Raw genomic sequence first — 25,564 nt, 5'->3', positions numbered from 1 at the left:
CGTCACTCCCTCAGCTGCTGGATGGCTTGCTTCACATTTGTCTTTGACATCCATTTGTATAAATTAGGAGTGAATTTCTAGTGCAGAACATTAAAATAATGGTCTAACTGGGTCTTTTTATTTGACATATACATGAATCTCTTGAGTGTTATTGTGGTGACCACACATGCTGTTTTCAGAGAAAAGGCTATCATTTTATAGATGTTTTCATAATTTATGCTGAGTTAAGGAGTTCTTCATGTAAGATGGTCTGGCTTTTTGGCTTTAAGTTACTATATTAAAAATTTTATAATTAAAATTTCCCTTGAAGCTTTTAACCTTGAACTAATAATACTTTAATATGATTTTTCTTGTTCTTTTGCAGCATCACAAGTCTGATTCAGCTTTTGGGGTATGGGGTCTGATTCAGAACTCAGAAGATCTGATTCCCCGTGATGGTCCTGTGCATGCATTAGATGTGGTTAAAGATACACTATCATGTTCACAAGCCTGGTTTTGTCATTGTTTCAAATACCAAAGCAAGTAGAGTCCCAAGAGAAAGCTTGGTCTAATTCAGTTTAGTCCTTATAGTCTAAGGCTACATGCCTTAAAATGGATTAAATCAGGGCATATAGGATAAGATAGATATCACACTGAAAACTAAATGCTGAACTGTTTGACAATGAGACACTTTAGACTGCTTAATAATTTCTAAGTTTACAACTTGTTTTTGCCAAGAGTAGCAAAATTGCTGTCAATGCCTTCAAAAATGTTGACTATTTTTTGTCCCCTAATATCTGGTAGAGAAATTCTGTCCTCTCCCATCCGGGCTCACCTTGACAGTCCTTGTGAGGGGTTACTTGTTACTCCGTGGATCATGTGTGTAAAGAGGGGAGGGAGGGAGGGTGTGGAGAGGAGACGCTGTGAATATGAGGCTGGCCCTCACTCCTCTGCTGTGGCCGCTGGGGGCTGGCAGGTGGATGCTGTGGTGTTCCAGTGCCCGCCACGGAGCAGGTGGCTGGTGCTGTGAGGTGGCTTCTAGTAAAGCATTTACTAGAAGGCTGGGAACTGAGAGCAATTGCAAGTGACTGGCCAATTGCTGTTAAAGTCCTTCTGGGGTAGTACCCCGGGAATGTGGGAGTGCGGTTAGAGACCTGGGCGCCGTGCCCAGCTCCATAACTCATTCATTGTGGGCCCTCAATTATTGTCTCTCATTTTTTTTTTGAAAGCCAGGAGAATAATCATGCCACCTGCCTGCTTTGGAAGGGTGTTCTGAGGATTAATGAGCTAATCACCTTAGATGAAGGCAGAGCCTACTGTGGTCATAATTTCATTGTCTCTCCAGGAAAGCTCCAGTTTGGGGAATAAAGTGGTGGCAAGAAGGGATGAAGAGAGTGGGCTGCGAGCAGCTTAGTGTGTGTATTTCAGGTCCAACTGTAGACCGCATTCCTTTCCAGCAGGAGAATTTTAACTAACCTAAAGTTTGTGTATTCTTTTAGAAATTACTCCAAGCCACGTGTCTGACCTGCTGTTTGTGGGCAAAAGAACAGATGTCTATTCTGAGAGCATATTAATAAAGATGTTTGTGGTTTTCTTCCACCGTAAAGGAAGTAAATAGGTCTACAGACAGCATAGATTTAAATGGAGCTTGCTCTCCTTCCTCCACCACTGATAATGCTCTTTTGGAGAGAGTTGGTATTGTTTTATTTTGTTCATTTTTCAAGTTTGACAAAGAAACTTCTTAGAGATCAAACCAAACCAAACAAAAATATCAACATACAGCAATTGCTTCAAATACCAAACATGTCAGCATGAAATTAAAATGAATCAACTGACATTTCTGCTTTGAAATATTTTAGTAAAACTAATTTAAACCAGCGGTGAAAGCTTCTGGCTTCACCTTATAAGGGGAAGTTTGACCTTTTTCAGTGTTTTGGATTTCAGGGTATTGACATTGGGTTGTTTTTGGTTAAAATTTGCTTCTACCTTCTAAGGGCTGTTGGGATTTGGGGAATCTGGGATTGAAGCATTGCAAACGCAGGCTGTGGTGTTGGTACAACGTAGCTATCAAAGACAAGGTCTCTACAGTCATGGCTATGGTATCCCTCCCACCCCTGGGTAACTGTTAACAAGAACGCTGTTGTCATGTGAATTCTTATTTTTTTTTTTGAGCTTGCTTTTGAAATAACTTTCACAGAGAATTCCTGTTACCGAGAAATTGATGACAGACTTACACCATTTCCTTTTTTTTTCTTAGACGTTCCATCCTCAGAGCAGCCTGAACTGTTCCTAAAGAAACTTCAGCAGTGCTGTGTCATTTTTGACTTCATGGACACGCTATCTGATCTTAAAATGAAAGAATACAAGCGCTCCACTCTTAATGAACTGGTGGACTACATTACAATAAGCAGAGGCTGTTTGACAGAGCAGACTTACCCTGAAGTAGTTAGAATGGTGAGTTTCTTTTCTTCGCCGCGGACACCCTTAAGCTGCCTCCATAGCGACTCACAGGTGTATTTATTGCAGAGTGAGGTCACCTCCACAGATGAGAGCCAACCTTCCGAGAGCTAAGCCAAAGTAGTCGGCACAGTGCTAGAACTGGAAGAGCGTGATTTCATGAGAATGAAATCCAGAACTTTTCCACTACCACAGTATCGAAGGAATCAGTGACTTCAAGGAATGAAGCCAAGATTGCCAGAGTATGATTGGATTTCTGGCTTTGGAGAAGGAAAAGACGCAGGAGAATCACCAGGAATTTTAGATGTGTGTTTGAAAAATGTTCAAGCCTATTGGATGTCTTGATGTTTTGCCCCTCCCTATTCATTTTGGTATTAGAAATGGCTTTACGCTTAATAAAACTGTGACTTGCTGATTCTAGTTAGGACCTCTCTTGGCTCTACAGCTAATCCTTCTCTTTATAATCTCTTGGAAATCATGGGTGATGCCTTTTATGATTTCGGAACAGCGGCTTACACTTTGTGTGGTCATTAGGAATTATGAGAAGAAACAATTAGCATAATATGAGGAATTACGTTCTTATGTGTCAACAAATTATATTGGCTTTTCAAAAGCGAAGCCAAAATGTGATTTTCTATTGATGTTTGGGGGAGGGTTGCCTTCCTTGGCACCCTAGAAGATCTTGGGTGTAGAGTGCATGCCATTGGAGGGAGGGCCAGAGTGGGAGGAGCTGGTTGCTGGATTGATGGATTAAGCTGCAGCGAACCCAAGGGGTCAGTGCCTCGTGGGCAGCCCACTGGGGACGCTGGCACACTGAGGCTGAGCATCTGTGTAGCTTTTCTGTTTTGTTCTTGCCATTCGTAGTCAGCAAATGCAGAGAAGACACATTTGTGATGGAGTGTGTGTGGTTCAGATGTGGGGAGGGGGTTGCATCGTCTCAGCTGGAGAAACTGGCCTTTGTGTGAAGGTCCAGTGTATTCCTCAGTTCCATGCTGGACTGCACATTGGAGTTGAGGTTGATCTACCGGAAACTGCTGCTAGAATGCTTGGTGTTTTCACCATTACCATTGTGGCTCCAAGCAGTGCTCGTTTGCCTGACTGGACATTGGGCAGTGTCTCGCCACGTTGCTGGTCATCATAAGCAGGTGCCCCACCATCTTGTGGGTAGAGTCCAGGTGTGCTGCTCAGTGTCTTAGAAGGCACAGGACGACTGCCACAAGAGAGAATTTCTGGCCTCAAATGTCACTAGTGCTGCTGTTGAGAAACACCTGGCTCTGGAGTTTGCATGGTGTCTAGAATTCTGAACCTGGTATTGCGAGGGTTTGCTTTTGTCCCTCTGCCTTCTCAAGAGTACAGTCCTTGGTTTTAGCTTACCTGTGTCCCCACCCAACAGATGTACCCACTCCTTATAACTTTATATTTTTATATATATATATATATATATATATATATATATATATATGTATGGATGGATTACTTATTTATCTATTTTGAAAGGCAGAGCCAGAGAGAGACAGGGAGAGACAGAGAAAGATCTCTAAATGACTGTCACAGCCAGGGCTGCCCAAGGTGAAGCCAGGAGTCAGGAATTCCACCCTGGTCTCCCACATGGGTGGCAGAGGCCCAAGTGTTCAGTCCATCTTCTGCCACCTTCACCAGGTACATTAGGTGGAACCTGGACAGGAAGTAGAGCAGCTAGGATTTGAACCAGTGCTCTCATATGGGATACTGGCATCCTAAGCAGTGGCTTAACCTGCTGCACAGAAATGCTTACTCTGCTTTCCCGTATCTTCTCATGGACGGTTTATGACTGTATGAGCATCTTCAGGCATATAGCTATATTTTTTTATAAACACACAAATGGTGGCGTGCTATAAGCATTTTCTGTACCTTACATTTTTCATTTAACAATATGTATGTTAGTATCTATAAAGCTGTCTCATTCTTTTTTTTACAGCTATGTAATGTTTCATTATATGAATGTTGAATATCTCTGTATATATATCAGTTTGCTCTGTGTGAGGGCATCTGTAGATGGTTTGTTTATTTTTAAACATTTTATTTCTCAGTTTCAGGGTCATGAGGAAACTGAGAGGAAGACCGTAGATTTCTCTGTCTTCTTGTCCCCACACATGCACGGCCCTGATTATTAGTACCCCGCACCAGAGTGGTTCCTTTGTTATGGTCCATGAGTCTGCTTGGACACACCACTCTGCCCAAATCCGTGGTTTACATTAGGGTTCATGCTTGGTGTTGTACATTCTGTAGTTCGGGACAAATGTACAATGACAGGTATCCACCAGTATCTCGCAGAGTATTGTCACTAGAAGTTCTTTGTATTATTCCATGTCTTCATTGCCCTGGATCCCACCCCCAGCCTCCCGACGACCGCTGGTCTTTGTGCTGTCTACAAAGTTTTGCTATTTCTAGAATGTCATACAGTTGGAGTTATGTGGTCTGCACCCTTTGCAGGCTGGCATCTTTTACTTAATAACATACATTGGAGACTCCTCCACATCTTTTCCCAGCTTGAGAGCTCACCTGCTTTTAGTGTGTTGAATAGTATTCCATCGTCGGGGTGTACCTGCTGAAAGCCATCTTGTTGGCTTCCAAGTTTGGGCAGTTAGTACAGCTGCCGTAAACATCCCTATGCAGGGTTTGCATGGACACAAGTTTTCCACCTGGTATAGTAACAACTCCCAAACTGTCCTCCAACATGGCCCTGCCATTTGCTTTCCCACCAACAGTGAATGAGAGCTTTTGGAGTTGGTTTGTTTTGTGATGGCCCTTTTACCTCTGTCTCTGACCTCCGTGGATCCCCTGCCACATTCTAATTTCATTTCCCTCCAAGGGCTGGCTTAAAGTGCTGCTCTATTTCCTGGGGAAAGGGGCATTGGGGGTGGGGGTGGTGCTTGGTGGAGGGGAGGCCCAGTGCTCTCTCCTGTATTCAGTTCCTCTGCTTCTTGAGGACCACCCTTTTGGAGTTTGTTTCCTGCTTTTTATCCGTTCACACATCTGTCTGATTATACCTCTCATGGGGGAACTGGGGCCGGCACATCTGTCTTGGCTCTATAAATGTCTCCTGGCACATACATGCTTGAGGTTTGTTGAGTAAGTGCATGGATTCTCTCGTTTTATTTATTTGAAAGGCTGAGTTAGAGGTAGGGACACACACACACAGAAATTAAATCCCTCTTAAAATGTATACATTTCAGGTTTTCAAATTGGGACTAGGACATTGGATTAGGTTCCAGTTTTAATCCTAGCATTTAGCCAAATCCAGAAATTCTTTCTTTATTTTAAAAAACAGATTTATTTATTATTTGAAAGAGTTACAGAGAGAGAGAAAGAGGGAGAGGGAGAGGGAGAGACAGAGTGAGAGAGGGGAGAAGATATTCTGTCATTTGTTTCTTCATGTGTGTAGAAGCACTTTAATATATATTTGAAAGTTTTGTGTCTTCTTATTGAATTGACTCATTATTGTTAAATGTCCTTTATTGCTAATAACACTCCTTGTCTTTAAGCCTACTTTATTTTGTGTTACTTTGTCCACATTTATCTTCTTTTTTAAAAAAAGATTTATTTGAAAGTCAGAGTTAAAGAGAATCATCTTGCACCTGCTGGTCTAGTCCCGAAGTGGCTACAATGGTCAGGGCTGAACCAGGCTAAAGCCAGGAGTTTCATCTGTGTCTCCCATGGGATTGGCAGGGATCCAAGTACTTGGACCATCTTCTGCTGCTTTTTCCAGGTCATTAGCAGAGAGTTGGATTGGAAGTGGAGCAGCTGGGATTCACCGATATCTGAATTGCCTTTTGGGGGCTTTCTAAAGGTTAGGGATATGTGTAAAGCTCTTAGAATGGTCCCCAACACGTGGTAAATCTTCAAATATTGTATTTTGATGATTTTGTTATTAGATGCTTGATTTTCAGTCATTGGTAGAACCTATAGCTCCTGTCTATGGACTTGATATGCTCTATCAGCTAGATGTGTTGTGATTCTAATTTTTTTTTTTAAAGATTTATTTTATTTATTTGAAAGACAGAGTTACAGAGAGAGAGGTCTTCCATCTGCTGCTTCACTCCCCAGATGGCTGCAACGGCCGGAGCTGCGCTGATCTGAAGCCAGGAGCTCCTTCTAGGTCTCCCACATGGGTGCAGGCCATAGCAGACAGCTGGATTGGAAGTGGAGCAGCCAGGTCTCGAACTGGCACCCATATGGGATGCTGGCACTTCAGACTAGGGCTGATTCTAAATTCTTTAACTCCAATAAACAGACAAACAAATAAATAAAATCAACTCACTATTCCTGGGGTTGGTGTTGTGGCCTAATGGGTAAAGCTGCCGCCTACAACACCAGCATCCCATATGGATACTTGTTTGTGTCCGGGCTGCTCTACTTCCAGTCTAGGCCCCTGCTATGGCCTGGGAAAAGCAGCAGAGGATGGCCCAAGTGTTTGGGCCCCTGCCGCCTACATGGGAGACCCAGATGCAGCTCCTGTGTCCTGGCTCTGGCCTGGCCCTCACTGGCCACTGTAGCTGTCTAGAGAGTGGACCAGTGCATGGAAGATCTCTCTCTTTCTCTCTCTCTCTCTCTCTCTCTCTCTCTCTCTCTCTCTCTCACTCTCACTCTCTCACTTTCAATCTCTCCCTCTCTATGACTCTGACTTTCAAATACATAAAGGAATGTTTAAAAAAAAAGTCAGTACTCCACCTACTACTCTTGTTACTATGAAACAGCAGCACTAGGAATTATTGAGGAAATGGTAATACTTTTGAAGAAATATCAATGAAATAATAGCTGGGTTTACAAATCAGAATGAGTAATGACTTGGGGTATGGTATCAGCATTAATACCCAGAGTCCTTGATCCACACTGATGTGTTTTGAGAGTTGTTTTTTGTGTTTTGATCCACATTGTGCTTTGAGAGTAGGTGGAGGAAGAAAAAGAGAAGAGAGGAAAGTGATCTACATGTTGTGGAAACTGGTGTGTGTGTGTGTGTGTGTGTGAATCTATTTGAAAGAGTTACAGAGAGAGGTAGAGCCAGAGAGAGAGAGGTCTTCCATTCTGCTGGTTTACTCCCCAAATGACCACAACGGTCAGAGCTGAACTGATCTGAAGCCAGGAGACAGCAGCTTCTTCCAGGTCTCCTGTGCAGGTGCAGAGGCCCAGGGAGTTGGGCCATCCTCCACTGCCTTCCCAGGCCATAGCAGAGAGCTGGATCAGAAGTGGAGCAGCCGGGACTAGAACCGGTGCCCACATGGGATACCAGCACTGCAGGCCAGGGCTTTAACCCACTGCGCCACAGCGCCGGCCCCAGAAACCGTTTTTAACATTTAAGTGAGTCTGGGTGCCACTGCAGAGTGATAGAATTAATAAAGAAAGCTGTTACATGTAAACAAAATAGCATGTAACATAAACTTCAGAGGAGCAGTGTGGGACGGCGCAAAGAGCCCCAGAGAGGGAATGTGGAAGCCACTGCTCTCCTTTCTCTCCCACCTAACTAGTGGTGAGATCTTGGCTACGTAATTTCTTCTCTAAGCCTCGATTTCTACATTCACAAATGGAGGGAGCTGCTGATGCTGTCTCACATCCTTCTGTCTTTGAAAACTAACCACTCTTTGATCATCAAAGTATAAGAAAAGTGTGGAAATTTAGGATGGGTTCTGCCTTTCTTAAAATTGACAGGCATTGTCCAAAGTGGTTTCTTAGGTAAGTGGATCCAGTGGGAAGACGAGAACCAGGACTCTTCCTTTCCTTGCATCTCCACAATTGGCAGGCAGGCTCTGTCCCTGCAGCTCATTTTTCCCACATTGTGCTGGTGTCTTTTTGGGTTTGTTGCCATGTATCCACTTGAAGGATTGCTTAGAATTTATGACTCTCCCAGTAATGCTGTGTAAATTCTTGTTGACCTGAGCTTCAACTCTATATTTTATATTCTTTATATTTACACATCTTCATTTTTATCCTTTTTTTAAAAAAAGATTTATTTTTGTATTTGAAAGGGAGATTTAGAGGGAGGGAGGGAGGGAGGGAGGGAGGGAGGAGGAGAGAGAGAGAGAAAGTGAATGAGAATGAGAGTATCTTCTGTTGGCTGGTTCATTCCCCAAATGGCTGAAACAGCCAGGGGCTGGGCCAGGTGAAGCCAGGAGCTTCTTTCAGGTTTCCCACAAGGGTACTTGGGTCATTTTCCACTGCTTTCCAGGCCATTAGCAGGGAGTTGGATCAGAAGTGGAGCAGCCGGGACTTAAACTGGCGCCCATATAGGATGCTTGCATCACAGGTGGTGGCTTTACCCGCTGTGCCACAAATCCAACCCTGCGTACATCTTCATTTTTTAAAAAGATTTATTTATTTATTTGAAATCCAGAGTTACACAGAGAGAGGAGAGGCATGGGGTGGGGGGGGGGGTGTCTTCCATTTGCTGGTTCACTCCCCAGTTGGCTGCAACGGCCAGAGCTGTGTCTGAAGCCAGGAGCCTGGAGCTTCTTCTGGGTCTCCCACATGGGTGCAGGGGCCCAAGGACTTGGGCCATCTTCCACTTCCACTGCTTTCCCAGGCCATAGCAGAGAGCTGGATTGGAAGTGGCACAACTAGGTCTCAAACTGGCACCCATATGGCATGCCAGGGCTTTAGGCCAGGGTGTTAACCTGCTGTGCCACAGTGCTGGCTCTTACAGCTTCATCTTTAAAAATGTTTCTTTTGGGGATACTCTAAGTGTGTCATGAAATGTTGGTTAAGGCATTGTAGTTAACTCTGGGTAATATTTTATTAAGTGTCTTAGTTTCATACATTTACAGTTTTGTAGGGGATGGATTTCTTTATGTACTTATTTGAAAGGCAGAACTCCAGAGAGGAAAAAGGAGTAGGGGCAGAGAGAGAGAGGAGAGAAAGAGAGAGACAGAGAGGAAAGAGAGAGAGAGAGAGAGAGGAGAAAGGAGAGAGAAGAGAGAACATCTTCCATGCTGGTTCCCTCCTGATGGTCACAGTGGGTTGTGAAGCAAGGCCTGACCCAGTGAGTGAAGCCTCCGTTGGGTGAGCATGTGTTTCCAGGTGGCTGAACAAGTGCTGACAAGCGAAAGAGAATCACACAGCACAGAGGGATTCCCCCAGCGCATGGCATACACCTGGAGACATGGGCGGTGCTCTTCCCAGTGTGTTGGAGTGGGTCCAGGTTTGTGTGTGGCAGTGGAAGAAGGTGATGAGGGCTAGATGCTGAGCAGGCCTCACAGGCAACGGAGAACCCTGGAAGCCAGGGAAGTGACAGCTCACGTGTGTGTGTGTGTGCGTTTTAATTTGAGAGTCAGGGAGACAGAGCGAGCGAGCTCCTGTCTGTTGGCTTATTCTCCAAAGGCCCACAATGGCGGGGCCTGAGCTGGGGTCAGAGCCAGGATCTTGGAACTCAGTCCAGATCTGCCATGTGGTTGGCAGAGACCCAGTTACTGGTGCTTTCCTGAGAAGCTGGAAGCAGGAAGCAGGAGCCAGAGCCAGGAATTGAACCTGAGGGTTCTGATGTGAGGCAGGTGGGTGGGTGGAGCGTCTTAACTCCCAGATTTGAGTTACAATGGCAGTGCGGCACATAGCTTGGAAGGGGCTGAAATTGAAGGCAGAGAGGAATCAGCTAGGGGATTGCTGTATTACAGGCAATATCGAGGACAAAACCAAGTGCAGGTGAGAAAAAAGGGTGACTTTTTAAAATTGATTTATTTATATTTGGAAGAGTTACAGAGAAGGGGAGAGACTGACAGAGACACACACACACACACAGAATCTTCTATCTGCTGGTTTATTTCCCAAATGCTGCAATGGCCAGCGCTGGGCTGGGCCGAAGCCAGGAGCTAGGAACTTCTTCCAGGTCTCCCACATGGGAGCAGAGGCCAAAGCACTTGGGCCGTCTTCCTCTGCTATTCCCAGGCCATTAGAAGGTAGCTGGATTGGAAGTAGAGCAGCTGGGACAATAGCAACCACATGGGATGCTGGTATTGCAGGCACTGGCCTTACCAGCTGTGCCACAATGCTGGCCCCCAAATGGTCACATTTGAAATTCTCCAAGGAGGTGAAATGGAAGCCATTTAGCACTTGCGGATGTTTGAAGTGAGAGAGGAGAAGGAGCACGGGTAGCCCTGCCATGTAGGTAGTTGATGAAGCCTCTCTGAGGAGTGTTTTGATGTTAACCTAGAGCTGCCTACGGGAGAGCCGGAGATAAGGACTGGTAATTGGCAGCCTGGAGATAGAACAACGGTGAAACTCCGGCTGACGGCCGAGTATCCCTGGGCTGTAGTGCAGTGGTGCGGAGGGGAGCGAGGAGGTTGAGGAATGGTGAAATGAGAGGAAGTTGGGACGATGACTGGAGCTACCGACTGCACACAGCTGTGGGTCCCTGGGAGCACTGTCTTCATTAGACCTCATCACACAGGTCATTTGTGTTACTCTTTTCCTACTTTGTCTTTATAACTTGGCTTCAAAGCCTGCTCCATTCCCAGCCTGTGGTTAAATCTCTATATACAGCAAATGGTAGAATATGTGATTTTTCCAAGATTAAAGTAGTGTTCAGAGGAAGAACATTGAAGAGGTGTTTTTTTTTTTTTTTTTTTTTTTTTTTTTTTTTTTTTTTTTAGTTTTTTTTCTTTTCTATTGAGATCTTTCCTTGAATCCTTTCTATGGTTTCCTGGCCACCATTAGCTTTGTTTTTTTCTGCTCTCAAATTATATCCTGTCACTTGGTTATCTGAGTGCTTTATCTTTTGTACACTCTTTGCTTTCACTGGAATTCATAGCTCTGGTTAGCCTCTTAATGGAATGATATGGTTTTGTGGAAGATTATGAAGCAGCAATTAAAGGTCTCAGAGTCTGCCTACGTGTATTCCTCGTGCTCTGTTAACTTCACTCCCTGCGCTTTTGGTTCAAGGATGGAGGCTTCTTTTCATAAAAGAGCAGAAGTCTAGAAAGTAGAGGCAGGCATCAAGCTCAGCAGCTAAGACACCATCTATGGTGCTTGTGTCCCACCTGAGCACAGCTCCCACCCTCTGTCCCCAGCTTCCTGCTAATGCGGAGCCGGGAGGCAGTGGTGATGGCTTGAGTGAGTTCCCCACCATTCACGGGGATGAGCTGGATTGAGATCCTAGCCTGGCCTTGCGGGAGTTTGCCTGGTATTGGGAGTGCTCTCTTTCTGTCTCCTTGTCTCTCTGCTTCTCAAAGAAAGAAAGAAAACAGAATAGCTACCAGAGGGGAATACGAAATTTTCATTTTTCTCATTCCTGCATCTGATAAGGAGTCCATCTGTACTTGGTGGCCGGCATTGGCCTTGGAGGGAGCTTTTTAGATCCAAAGGAGGTAAGACTGTAGGTGAGCGTTAGTAGCAAAGGAGCTACAGAGGTGGGTGGGGTGGCCTGCTTACAAGATTGGAGTATCTGAGAAGGGCATTTACAAACTGATTATTGGGGAATTTTGAGGATATGTCTAAGAGAAGGACCTGAGAATTAGTTTAGAAATTAAAGAATGTCTTGGTGTATAGGAAAAGATGGAAGGTTGTGATAATGAAGGTTGAACCGAGGAAGAATTGCTTCTCAGTGTTTGGAGTAGTTAGTACGTGTGGTTGTCAGAGGGTAGAGAAACTGCCTGGCACTCGTACTTGCCTGAGTGGCCATCTTACACTGCGCCCCTCGGGGTGGGCAGTGGGTGTTGCGGCACAGCAAGTTTCATTTCTGCTTGGGACTCCCCACATCTCATACTGTACTCGGGGCCTTGCCACCCGTGTGGAAGACCTGGATGGAGTTCCTGGCTCTTGGCTTTTCTGGCCCAGCTCTAGCTGTTGAGGACATTTGACGACTGAATTAGAGGATGGAAGATATCCCCCCACAAATAAATTAAATCTAAAAAAAAATCCCCCCAAAACCCTAATATTCCATGCTACTTCAGTTTATGCATATTTAACTGTGTACTTAGCATCTTAGGATGTCCGTAATCGGTTTTATAGGGTCACTGAACCCTCTGATGTTAACTACAAAATTTTGTGTTCTGTGTATTTTTTGTGGGAGGGAAAAAAAAAAATCATTTGTGTTTGATTAAATTTTCAAAGATGTAGCCGGCTCCAAAATGGATCAGGCTTGATTCCCCCTGTGTGCTATAAACATCTGTGCTGGATGCTGCGCAGCTGGACAATGGGAAAGGAGCGGAGTTCTTCCTTTTATGTCGGGAACTGTGAGAAAACGAAGTTGTTAGAATGGTTTCAACTGTGGGCCTGAGGTGGTCTTTATGGGAAGGCTTTTGGTAGTGAGTGAATGCAGTTTCTAAAATGGCTGTCTGTTCAGATTTTCTGTTTTACCTTGTGTTCATTTTTCTATGTTGTTGCAGTAGTTTCACAGTTTATAATTGTGGTCATAGTCATTGTAAAGTTTTATTTACTGAATTTACTTGAAAGCGAGAGCGTGGGGAGAGAGAGACAGAGACAGAGAATCTTTCCCATATGGATGCCAGGAATCCAGTTGCAGGCCGCATCACTACTGCCTCCCAGGGTCCGCAGTGGCAGGAAACTGGAGCTCCATTTCAGCCTAGGCACTGACGTGGGACTCGGGCTAACCTAAACACTTGCCTCTCTGAGAACTTGCTCAAGACCCCTTGTAGTGAGCTTTGGGATTAAACGTTCATTTTTCCTTAAAAAATAGTTTCCCTTCCCCTCGCCCAAGTAATAACTTGACATTGGCTTTTTGTTGTTCTTGGATGGGTGATGCTGCCTCTAAACCTCTCCCCTGCCACTCTCCCAGGGTATGGTGTGTGGTATTGGGGCTGTTGTATAGTTTAGACTCTGTCTTCCAGCCAAACTACAGACCCACACGTGATTCTGCCCCCTACGTTCATGTGCTCTTCCATGCCACGTTTCTCCCTGTGACCCTCCATTAAATTTCCCTCTGTCCAGACGCCCTCCTCATGGAATGATATCATCTCTGTGGTACCTCCCCCTCATATCTGAGACGTGCCCCACCTTTGTACCCTTGGTTGTGGTCCCCTTGGTTATACTCGCAGAAGACACCTGGACATTCCAAGGGTCAGGGTATGAATGTAAAATGAGAAGAGCATTGCTCAGTGGAGAGCTGTTTGCACATATAGCATGAGCATCCCGAAGCTGAAAACTGAAATTCCTAAATGTGACCCTTTTGATTGCTGACATGGTGCCCTAAGTGGAACATGTCATAGCCAACCTGATAACATAATGGGTCACAGTCAAAGTGCAGATGCGTTAGAAATAGTGTGTACAGTTATCTCGGCTGTGTTTATAAAGGTATGTGAAACGTAAAGGCATTTCATGTTTATCCTTGGATCCCATTCCCAAGACATGCAAGCATTTCCAAATCTGAAAAGAATCCCAAGCATTTTGGATAGGAGACACTCAGCCTGCATTGGAATAGAGCCCAAGCAGGTGAGCCGATTGGGCAGCCTGGCTTCGGAGAAAAAGGGAGTTCAGTGATTTTCACATTTGCCCACCTCCAAGGTGGACCCTATCATCCTTGGGAGCACTTGTGTGTGTACAGCCTGGGCCTTTTGTTGTGCCTGGGTTGGTGGTATGGGTAGACAGACCTGAACCCAGTGCCAACGCTGACTTAGCTGTGTGATCTTGGGGGTGTCTCCAGCTTTCAAAGGCTGTTGTGAAAATTTAATTACAAAAAAATGCCTATCGCAGTATAACTTGTAAGATAGCCATTGTTACTGTCATTATCCATAGTACGACCTCTGATACCGCTGCTCAATTTAGGGGATTCTTTGGATGAATTAATACATTTTGCTGGTTAAAATGAAGTGAATTGCTAGCCTGAATACTTTTTTTTTGTTTCTTTAAGAGACTTTATATTTTCTCTGTTGATTTTATTTGACTTTTTAAGATTTTATTTACTTATTTATTTGAAAGGCAGAGTTACAGGGGTAGGGGGAGATATCTTCCATCCATTGGTTCACTGCCCAAGTGGTCACAAAGAGCCAGGTGCTTCATCCGGGTCCCCCACGTGGGTGGGGGGGGGAGTGCAAGGACTTGGGCCATCCTCCGCTGCTTTCCCAGATGCATTAGCAGTTGGGACTCAAACAGGTGTCCATGTGGGATCTGGTGTTGCAGGTAGCAGCTTAACTCGCTGTGCCACAGTGCTGGTCCCTGACTGTTGGTTTTAAACTTGCTCTCTGGAAAATTTTATTTTCAAGTCTTATTTGAGAAGACTCCATGTAAGTCAGTATCTGCTAGTATATGGACGCATACATTATGCACATACACCTTCTTTGTATGTATGTGTGTGCACATTTCTGTGTAGATGCTTTCTTTACTGCGCCTGGAGGAGAGCTTTTCCTGACGTGCTTGCCTGTCTTGTCCCTTCTACGTTAATAATTTGCCTGCATTAATAATTTGCCGTTTCTGTCCTCTAAGAATTCTCTTTTGGGGGCAGGCATTGTGCCATACCGATCCCATAGTGGAGTGCCAGTTCCAGTCCTGGCTACTCCTCTTCTGATCCAGCTCCCTGCTCATGGGTCCTGGGAAGCAGCAGACGATGGCCCAAATACTTGAGTGCCTGCCACCCAAGTTTGGCCTGGCCCAGCCCTGGCTGTTGCAGGCATTTGAATAATATAACGGCAGATGCATGATCTTTAGTGTTTCTCTCTCTCTCTCTCTCTCTCTCTCTCTCTCTCTCTCTCACTGCCCTTCAAACGAATATATATATATATATATGTATGTATATATGTATATACATATATATCAAAAAGGGATGTATTTCTTAAGGAATCTGACAGGAATTTTAAGTGCTTGTTTTGATTTAACTGTGCTAACAAGTGGATTTTTTACTCAGGAAGCTGCTGAGCTCCACTTACAAGCTGTGGGTCTTCCGCCTGAACTGCTTGGAAGGTTGCTCCGAGTTTTCGGGCTACTTAAAGTTGTTTGACAGCTGTGGCTTGTCCAGCGCTGATGCATCCAATCATATCCTCTCGCTGTGACGAGAATCCTCCCGCTCTGTCTCCAGCCCGCCACCCCTGCTGCCCACCCCCACGCTGGCAGCAGAGTTTTGCAGGATAAGTTACAGTACTGTATTCAGGTTTTGGTTTCTCCTTTCTCCCACCTTTTAATTTAAACTTCACAGTGAAAAATGTGGTTTAGAAGGATAGGTAGTGCTCTGGAAAAGTCTCCCAAGGAAATGGGCGAGAACGTGGTGGGCCTTCTTGCCTGTGGTCCGCACACATGGGCCTTGGATCCCTCCAAGGCTTCATGGTGGCTGTTTCCCTGCTGGACAGGGAGGATTTATTGGTTGGTTCTTTAAGGAGAAAGCTGGTTCCCCCACAGTGGAGCACTAGCAGGAGAAGGTGGAGGGCACGAGTGTCCTCAGTCTGGAATTCTCGGAGACAGCAAGCTAGCAAGGAGCAGATCCTTGCCAGGAGGAAGCTGGTGCTGACCGATACCTAAAGCCAAACTCAATCCGTAGATGAAAATAAGAAACTTGCTATCCAGTGGCTTGTGAAGAGGAAGTTGTTTCTGGACAGAGGGGAGAAGATAAGGGCCTGTGAGGGTAAAAATGCAATTACACTGCTGAATAGAGGGAGGCGGGGTTGGCGGAGCCGTGGAGAAAGAACTGCGGAGGGATCCAGGCAAGGAGCGTTGTCAGGAAGGATGTGTCAGTGCAGAGAAGACTGGCTGCAGTTACATGGGAAGTTGGAGACCGAGTGTATATCTAACACGGACAAGGGAGCTGTGCTGGAGAACACGAGGTTTCAGAACCTGTCAGAAATGCAGGTATGAACGGGGAGTGGGGGCTGAGCCCGCCGTCTCAGCTGGGTACCTGAGTGGTTGCTTTGAAATGCTGTGGGATTAGAAGTTAAGGCTTGTGTGAAAACAGGACAGAACCCTCTGCAGCAGTAAAAGCTGCTTCCTTTTGAGAAAGTGTTCATTTTTTCAAAGGAAATTTAAAATAGAGAAAGTTCCGGAAGCTTGAATTTTATGTTTGTGCCGGCTGCCCTTACTCTGCACCTGAGCCATCTGTGTATCCTGTTCTGGAAAGTGAGAGTAACTGTTGAGGGATTAGATGATCAGAGGGCAGTGCTAATTACATGGGTATCCTAAATGTAGGCTACTTTCTTGTCTTGGGAGCCCTTTCTTGGTTTTCTTTAAAAGAACTTAGGCCCAGTCCCCTGCTTCCCCGCCAAGAAGCACAGGCCTCAGTGGGGGAGGCGGGCTGTCCCTCTCAACTGCAGTGGCATCTCTCGGTCACTACGAAGGGGTCGTACTGGGTAGGGAGCGGCAGTCCCGTGGGCAGGTGTGCTTTCATTACTCACCTGCTGGCTCAGGGCTCTGATGAGTGAAAGGTCACAGGGACAGAGAAACAGCAAGAGACAGTGGCAGCTTGGACAGTATCTGCTGTTTATTTTTAGTGATTTCAAATAAGGACGTATCACCAGTAGCCGGATTTTCAAGAGTGTTAATTTGTCTTGTAGCTTTAGCTTGTTTGAACCACTATGTGTGTTCAAAGTGGATGTTCGGAATCGCTTATTCCAAAAAATGTCTGATATTGATATAATTTTATCAGCTTGGCACACTTTGGCTCTTCAAGAGGTCACTGAATTCCCCAGGTTTAGTAGCACTGGGGGATTGAGGACCCCCAGTGCACAGGCAATGAAAAGCCGAGAAGCCTGGCAGCAGGAGGCCAGCCTGTGTGTGGGATGGCAGTGCCTGCCGGCAGACACGAGGGCCTGCGCTGTATTTGTACACAGTAAGCACTATGACTATGGCAGTGTTTACACCTCTATTTTTGGACTCTAAGATTTAATATCAACAATCTTTGCTTTTGGATTCACGGCCGCATTTCCAATTTTGGAGAGAGTGCGATACAGTTGTCTCTGATTTCCCTGGGATGTGCTGTGTGGAGGTAACAGACTCTAGAGGTAATTAAGTTATCATTGCTGTCACCATTTCAGCAGGTAAAGAGATGCATCTTACTTCGAGCAAAGTTTTGGCCTTGAATTAGCTGTCTGCAGGGACTAGAGGGCCACAGTCACAAGTTGTGAGACAACGTGGAGAGGCAGGGATGGGCAGGCTTGATCTTGGAGACAGCAGGCAGGAAGCGGTAGGGGTTTTTGAACAGGAGGTGGAATGTAAATGATAGCCTTTGTTTTGTGTCCCCAGCCTCTGCAAACAAAGTGTGTGCTCCTTTAAGGAGGGCTAGACTGGCCGGCTTGACCTAGGATGGGAGATGGCTGAGTCAGGGCTGTGATCCTCATTGTGCCCCATTGGCCGAGGAAGAGGAAATAGAGAAGAGTATGTAAAGGAGTTCTTCTGTGACTGTTCCCCATTCTCCGAGGAGAGGAGAGGAGAGGAGAGGAGAGCGGGTTTGGCCCAGTGACCAAAACGCTCGGTAGAGACCCCTGCGTCCCGGATTGCAGTGCCTGGGCTTGGTTCTTGGCTCCGGCTCCCGAGGCCAGCTTCCTGCCAGTGCAGCAGTGACAGCTCATGTGGGAGACGGAGTTGAGTACCCAGCTCCCAGCTCCCAGCTCCCAGCTCCCAGCTCCCAGCTCCCAGCTCCCGGCTTGGGCCTGGCCTAGCCTCAGCCATTGCAAGCATTTGGGGAGTTAACTAGCAGATGGGAGCTCTGTCTGTCTGTCTGTCTGTCTCTACCTTTTTAATTAAATAAAGTTTTTGAAAAAGAAAAGTTAAGTATCACCCATGGTGTCGTTTCAGTTCAGCTGTTGTTCACATTTGCCAATTCCCTCCCAGTCTCTTTTTAATGAGTTTTTCCCCTCAATTCTTTTTGTTTTTCATTTAAAGATACTTAACATGCAATAAAATTCATGGACAGGTCTTAGCAAGTGCTCTAATGAATTTGACAGTTGTCTACACTCAGAGTGGTCACCTCAGAGATCTCGAACATTGCCCTAACCCTAGAAAATTTCCTTATACTCCTTTTTTGTTTTCCTTTGTTGAACATTTTTTCCTTAATCTTCCTAGAAATGTAATTTGGATTCGGTTTCCTTATTTCTTTAGCTTTATGACTTAAGCAGGTTTTCATGTAATTATATGTCTTTTAAAAAATGTCATTCTAATGGTCCATAGTTGGGATGTATGATTGCTTGCTTATTTTCCCATTTTGGGGACTTTTTTAAAAAGAGATTTATTTTATTTACTTGAAAGGCAGCATTACAGAGAGGGAGACAGACACACACACACATTCACAGAGAGATGGAGAGGGGGAGAGAGAGGGAGAAAGAAAATGCTTCTGTTCACTGGTTCACTCTCCAGATGTTTGCAAGGGCTTGGATTGGGCCTGTCCAGAGCAAGGAAGTTGGAACGCCATCCTTGTCTCCATGGGGGTGTCAGGACCCAAGCACTTGGGCCACGTTCCACTGCCTTCCCAGGCACATTAGCAGGGAGCTGGATTGGAAACAACAGCAGCCGGGACTTGAACCAGCACTGTGATATGGGATGCTGGCATCGCAGGCAGCAGTTTAAACCACTGTGGCACAATGCTGGCCCCCAATTTTGGGCTATTTAGATACTTTATACATTTTTACTATTGAAGGTAGGAGCACCTCGAACAACAAAGAGGCATTTTGAAGTAATATTAAAATGACTTCTTGACAGGTTAATTTGTAGCAGATAAAGGAGAGAACTGAAGAGCTCCAGAGGATTAGAAGAATAGTGAATCCATTGAGAAAGGAGAAATATGGGAGGAGAATTCTCTTTTATGGATAGATGGAGGCTAGCGAGGATGTTGGTGAGTTTAGGATGGTAGTGGGGTGGCAGAGCAGCTCTGAGTGTTAACTGGACATAAACGGTTTAAGGGTGCCCATGTGCCCTGGGAAGAGAGGGTGTGGTGCAAATCCTAACTGCGTACTGTGGGAAGAGCACCATGCTCCGGGGTGAGCCTGGTTCTACTCCTGGTGTTCTGTGTGCGTTTGGAGATTTGCATACTCGTTCGTTGGATGAAATGTTGACTTTGAGGCATTCATTTCTACTCAGTATCTCCAGATCCTGAGTGCACGTTGAAAAATTTTGTGTTATACTGAGACCTACAACTAACAAGGTAGGTATTAATTCAGAGAAAGAAGATCTCTTATTTTGCCTTGGCTAGGATTAGAGCAGCTGCCATTTGGTTTTTCTTGCAGAGAGAGAAGGAGAGACAGAGACAAAGAGAAAGAGAGAGAGATGTTCATCTGCTGGTTCACCCCCCAAATGGCCACAATGGCCAGGGCTGTGCCAGGCCAATGCCAGGAAACAGGAGCTTCTTCCAGGTCTCCCACGTGGGTGCAGGGCCCCAGGGACTTGGGTTGTCTTCTACTGCTTTTTCAGGTGTATTAGCAGGAGGCTGGATTGGAAGTGGAGCAGCTAGGACTTGAACCAGTGCCCATATTGGGATGCCAGCACTGCAGGCCATGGCCTAACCTGCTGTGTGGCTGTTCCAGCCCCTTTTCTTGTTCTGCTGGACTCTTTCCCACTAAAAAGAGACTGACATATCTGTATAAGAAAATTAAATTACTAGAATTAGCAGAAGCTAATGGAGAATGGAAGAAAGAATTTAATAAGAAATAATGTAACTTGGGTAAATAAGGTAGATCAAACACATAGATATGGTTACTTCCTTTTTTAAATTTTTTTTTGTTTGTTTGTTTGAAAGCAGAAAAATAGGGAGAGACAAAGAAGGAGAGAGAGAAGGGGCGGCCTTCAATCTGCTAGTCCACTCCCCAAATGGCTGCAACAACCAGGGCTGGGCCAGGCCAAAGCCAGGAGCCTGGAGCTCCATTTGAGTCTCGCATGTGGGTGGCAGGAGCCCAAGCACTTGGGCCATCTTCCTCTGCTTTCCCAGGCATGTTAGCAGGGACCTGAATCAGAAGCTGAGCAGCTGGGCCTGGAACCAGCATTTATATGGGATGCGGACATTGACGGGGGTGTCGTGGGACGTGGGGGCTTAACCCACTGAGCCACAATGTCTACCTTCTAATTACTTCCTGGAATCTCATTGAAGTTACTGAAAAATAAGTAAAACCCACAAGAACAAAGCACAATGGAGAGGAGAGCTTGAAAGCCAATGAACTATGGTCAGAGCTGAACCCACGTTGGCAGTGGTGGAAGTCTGGAAACACCCAGGGTGCACCCCAGGTGCACCAGCCAGGGAGAGGCCAGGAGCCGTGGAAGGAAGTCTGCATAGGAAGTAGCTGGAATTCCAGACGCAGCCCACTCTCCCGAAACCGGGCAGCCCAGTGACTGCAAGACACTGGAGGCGTCCTCTTGGGGGAGGCTACACTGAAGAGGATCAGGATTTGGGGACAGTGGGTACAGTGAGAGCAGCGGGACCCTTGTGAAAGTAGAGAACTGTTGGATGGGAAGGTCCTCACTTGAGTCTCAGATATCAAAGACCCCCAGTCAAGACGTGGACGATTGTTCTCTGGACAATCAGAGGAGGCTGACAGATGTGGGTTAAAGGGGCGTCCTTGGGGGAAGGGGGTGATGAGGAGGTAGCCTGGCCAGTCTGCTGCAGGCAGGCCCAGAGCCGTAGTGCCGCCTTCTGCAGGGCCCCGTATTAGAAAGGACTGTACGTGGCACTTTGGTTAAGGACAGAGACTTTCTGGATTCGAGCTGTTTCTCTGGCACTGCCCTGCCATCGACAGCGTTCATTACTTTGGTCTGATTTTGGATTTTCCATACGTTGAATCAGACAGCCTATATATTTCAGGGAGGTCTGATTTCTTTCACCTGTGAGATGTGTCCAGCTTGTGGTGCATAACACGTAATTTATTTTTGTGGCTGTTTAATATTCGGTTGCGTACGTGTACTGTGGTTTCTCTCTCACTGTCGCATGTAGGCTGCTTCCGGTCTGAGGCCATTGTGATCCTGCTTCTGTGGACGTTATCGCGCTAGCTGGCGTCCGTGATTGCTGTGCACAGAGGGAGGCCAGCTCTTTCCCCTGGATTTCCCAGTGTCTTTTCTGTTCCTGTCTTTGGGACATCTCTGTCATCTGGTTAGCATAGGTGACAGGTCTAGGAGAGTGGGGCAGAAGACAAAGTCCTCTCCCTCACTTTTGTCCCTTTATAATGAGATGTTGACACAGTCCTCAAAGCCATACCTCGTGCTTGCGTTTGACTAGATTTCGAAACCGTTGGATTTCGTTGTTCTTGACTGCGTGGACCGACTCCTTCCCTGTAGTTGCTAACACTGTGATCCCTTCAGAAACTCAGCGACTAAAGGGACCAAATTATTTGCAGAGACAATCAATATATACTAAATCTAGTCACACCACTGCGTGATAATGTTATCAGTGAAATACTCCTGCTGCCTACAGTAGGAGCAGCAGTAACAATGAAAACAGTTTTTTTCAGCTTCTTTTCTGTTCCTCCCCTTCTCCAATGGTCTGTTAATTTTTTATCATTTTAAGATATTTTTGGTCTCATTGTAGAAATCCTGTTTAATAGAATAGTTGTTGTGCCCTCGAATCCCCACTAATCCAGATTTAAAGTGTGATGGTGAATGTTTCACAATAATAAGGTTAGTCACTCACTTTAGAAATACCCTTTTAAAGTCCCCATCGAGATTTCTGGATGCGATAAAATGAACCTCAGAGCTGTCACAAAGTGCAGGCTTCTTAGTCGCCCATTTTGAGGGCCTTCGGTTTTTGGTTCAGTGTTTTCTCAAAGGTGTGGAGTTTTGTCTGTGTGTGTGTGTGTGTGTGTGTTAAGATTTATTTATTTGAAAGGTAGTTAGAGAAGAAGACTCTCTCTCTCACACATACACACATACACACACACACACATCTGCCAGACTGAAGCCAGGAGCTTGGAGCTTCATCGGGGTGTCCCATGTGGATAGCAGGCCCCAGGCATTTGGGCCATCTTCTGCTGCCTTCCCAGGCACATCAGCAGGGAGCTGGATCAGAAGTGGAGCTGCCAGAACACTGGCATTGCAAGCCGCGGCTTAACTTGCTGCGCTACGACACCAGCTCCTGCCTGTGTAGTTTTAAGGTAATGATGTAGACAGCCTTGTGAGTGGCTTGACCATAACTGTGTATCACAGTATTCCAGGTAGTTCTCATTGTGCTGCTGAGACCTGCACTTTGTGATAAATAAGGGTATTGTGGTGATTGTTTTGGCTCAAAGAATGAAGTTTCACTCCATTGAATATATTTGGAACAATAGCTTCTGGAAATTTTTGTCTGAAAATTGTAATTGTATTGGTAATATTACATACCAATGACAGTTACATATTTAATATGTTATGGAATAAAAGACCCGCAATGAATGGCTCATGATCTAAGGAACTGCGAAACATATTTAATTAAGTTTCTGCTCCTTAGAATAACAGCTGTGATCACTCACATAGATGGTGAAAGTTAGAGACTTTGTACCTAGTTTGAACTGGCAGCTGCAATACATTTGTTGTAATTAAAAGACATGGTTTAGCTTTAAAAAAACCAAATGATTGATTGAACAAATTGGCAGTGAATTAAATTAAGTGCTAGTTTGAAAGCTTTAAAATTTTTCCATTTGTTTCCTAATCAAAGCATCAGCTTAAAAGATAATTACCTGTTTTGATGCTGAGTCCTTTGAGTATAATTGCAGATGTTTTGGAATTTTTATTTACCAGTAGTTGTTTATCTGTAGTTAATTTAGAGTCAGATTGGAAAGGTTCTTTGTCGCTGGGACCATTAACAGTTCTTAAATTTGGTGTTAACAGAAGTAAGTTGACTTGTATGTATATTGCTTATTATTTTCACATTAGCAAATTTTGTTAGAATTTTAGTTCTTATTCTTGGAGTTGAATATTTAATACACATTCTAGCATGTTGGGAAATAGTCTTAATTTGTTCCAAGGTCTGCTTTAGAGGTCTTGCTTATGTTCTTTTTGGTTTGTTTTTTTCCTTTGTTTGGGATGCAGTTATTTATCAGAATGGCATCCATGGTGAATGTTGATGGATTACTGTGAGTTTTGTCTGTTTTCTTTCAAGATCCCATTTTACCACGTCTACCTAGTGTCATCGTTTGTGAGGATAATGTGTGACGACTTCGCTTCAGCATTGCATTTGTTAGGCCCTCCCTCTGTCCCGGAATGATTGATAGGTCGTTTTGGTTTATTTTCAATATATGATGAATGAATGAATAAAGAGTATGAAAAGAGAGATATCATTAAAATTTTTACTTGGATGAGATTTTTAAAAATATTTTTATTTATTTGAAAAGCAGGGTGATGGAGGCAGGGGGAGGGAAAGAGAGAGAGAGAAAGAAAGAAAGATATCTTCCATCTGTCGATTCACTCCCCAGACTTCTGCCACTGTTTGGGCTGGGCCTGGCTGAAGCCAGGAGACTGGGGCCCAATTTAGGTCTTCCACGTGGGAGGCAGTGACTCAGATACTTGAGCCATGACCTGCTGTCTTCCAACATATGAATCAGCAAGGAGTTGGAGCAGAGGCAGAGCTGGGACTTGAACCCAGGCCCCCCAACACTGGATATGGGGTATCCCAAGCAGCAGCTTAGCCTGCTGCTCTGCAACACCTGTCCCCAGAAGAGTGCTCAGTGTGACTAGTGCTGGAGAAATAAGGGCGCCTCTTAATTTGCCAGAAAGTTCTCTACCATTATTCATACAGTTCTCTTTTTCCAGTGTGAAAAACTGCTTTTTAGATGAAATCTCAGGAGAATTCATTGTTATGCCTTTGATACCATTGTCTTTGTTACTATAGATGACGTGCTTGCATTATTGCATGATTGTTTGAAATGAGAGCTTCACAGGTGAAAAGGGAGAAAATATCCTTGAGGGAATTAGTTCATCTGCTCTCATTCAGTAAAGTGGGTACCCAGTCATCCAGAAGATACATTTCAAAGCACAGAAAAGGTAATTTCACTGGACTGGTGTAGCATTGTGGAACGAGTGGTCCCTTGATTGTAGAGCTTTACTGAAGCCTTAAATGTGATTAAATGGAATTCAGAGTATCCATTTTTTAAAAAGATTTATTTATTTATTTTAAAGGCAGAGTTATATATAGAGAGGGAGTGACAGGGAGAGAGGGAGGGAAAACTTCCATATGCTGGTTTGCTTGCCAGAGGGCTGCAATGGCCCGGGCTGGACCAGGCTGAAGCAGGGGCCCAAGCACTTGGGCCATCCTCTGCTGCTTTTTCCCAGGCCATTAGTATGGACCTGGATGGGAAGTGGAGCAGCCAGGACACGAACTGGTGCTCACACGGGTCGCTGGTGCTGCAGGCACCAGCCTTACCTGCTATGCCATAACTCACAGTGGATTATCTTTATCTTCTGTTTTGTTTATATTAATCTTTACAGATATTTAGTGCATAGCTACCAGGTGCTAATCACACTCTGTTCTTTTTATACTCTGCCAATGAGGTGTGCGCTTGGCTTAGCGGTTAAAATACAGCTTAGGGTACCTGGGTTCCAGTCCTGGCTTTGCTTCCAATTCCAGCCTCCTGCTTACCTGGGAGGCAGCAGGTAATGGCTCAAGTAATTAGGTCCCTGTCAGTCACGTGGGAGAAGCTGGATTAAGATCTGCTCTCCTGGCTTTAGCCTGGTCCAGCCCTGGCCATTGTGGGTACTTGGGGAGTGAGCCAGTAGGTGGAAGATCTCTTTGTCTATGTCTCTGTCTCTCTCTCTCTCTCAAACACACACACACACACACACGTATGCGTCATTTGCTGCTCATTTTCTTTAAACCACACCATTTCAACCAAAATCATGGTGTCAGATGTAGTTCCTGTGGAGACAAAGGAGTTGGGCACAGTGAATTATTTTTTTTCTGCAGTAATTTCAGTAACTATTTGAAAATATTAGCAGTTGTGTTTTGCTGTGGCAGTAAGTTGTTTAATCACAAACTGATAAAAATATGCCTAAAAGCTTCTTCCTCTTTTGCTTATCAAGTCATAAACTCGAAAACTTTGGAGTCTGCTTTTTCACATTTGGCCAGAACTCTGAACTTTATATTTTTGCACCATAGTCAACAGTAGTCAGCAATAATTAATACAGCACTGAAAAATAACGGAGCGGGCAGTCCACCTGGCCAAGCAGTCTTTCGTTCTGCGGCCTTGCCTACAGAGGTTCTTTCCCTTTGTAATGGTTCCTAATTAATATTGATGTTACTTTAGGACTGTCAGATTTAGCAAGTAAAAATAAATTTGAATTTTAG

The 25,564-nt window shown here is 45.1% G+C and overlaps 1 protein-coding gene across 3 annotated transcripts in view; it reads left to right on the top strand.

Annotated features, from left to right (window-relative positions):
• PPP2R5E (protein phosphatase 2 regulatory subunit B'epsilon) overlaps window positions 1-25,564 on the top strand; it is a 179,440-nt gene that overhangs the window by 94,582 nt on the left and 59,294 nt on the right. For all 3 annotated transcript variants that reach the window (XM_062181829.1, XM_062181828.1, XM_062181827.1), the window contains exon 3: window positions 2,237-2,433. In XM_062181829.1, coding sequence (XP_062037813.1) covers window positions 2,237-2,433 — 197 coding nt within the window. The remainder of the gene's footprint in view (window positions 1-2,236; window positions 2,434-25,564) is intronic.

Source organism: Lepus europaeus, chromosome 22 (genome assembly GCF_033115175.1).
Source record: "Lepus europaeus isolate LE1 chromosome 22, mLepTim1.pri, whole genome shotgun sequence".
Lineage (NCBI taxonomy): Eukaryota > Metazoa > Chordata > Mammalia > Lagomorpha > Leporidae > Lepus > Lepus europaeus.
This window is presented reverse-complemented; position numbering and strand designations above follow the sequence as displayed.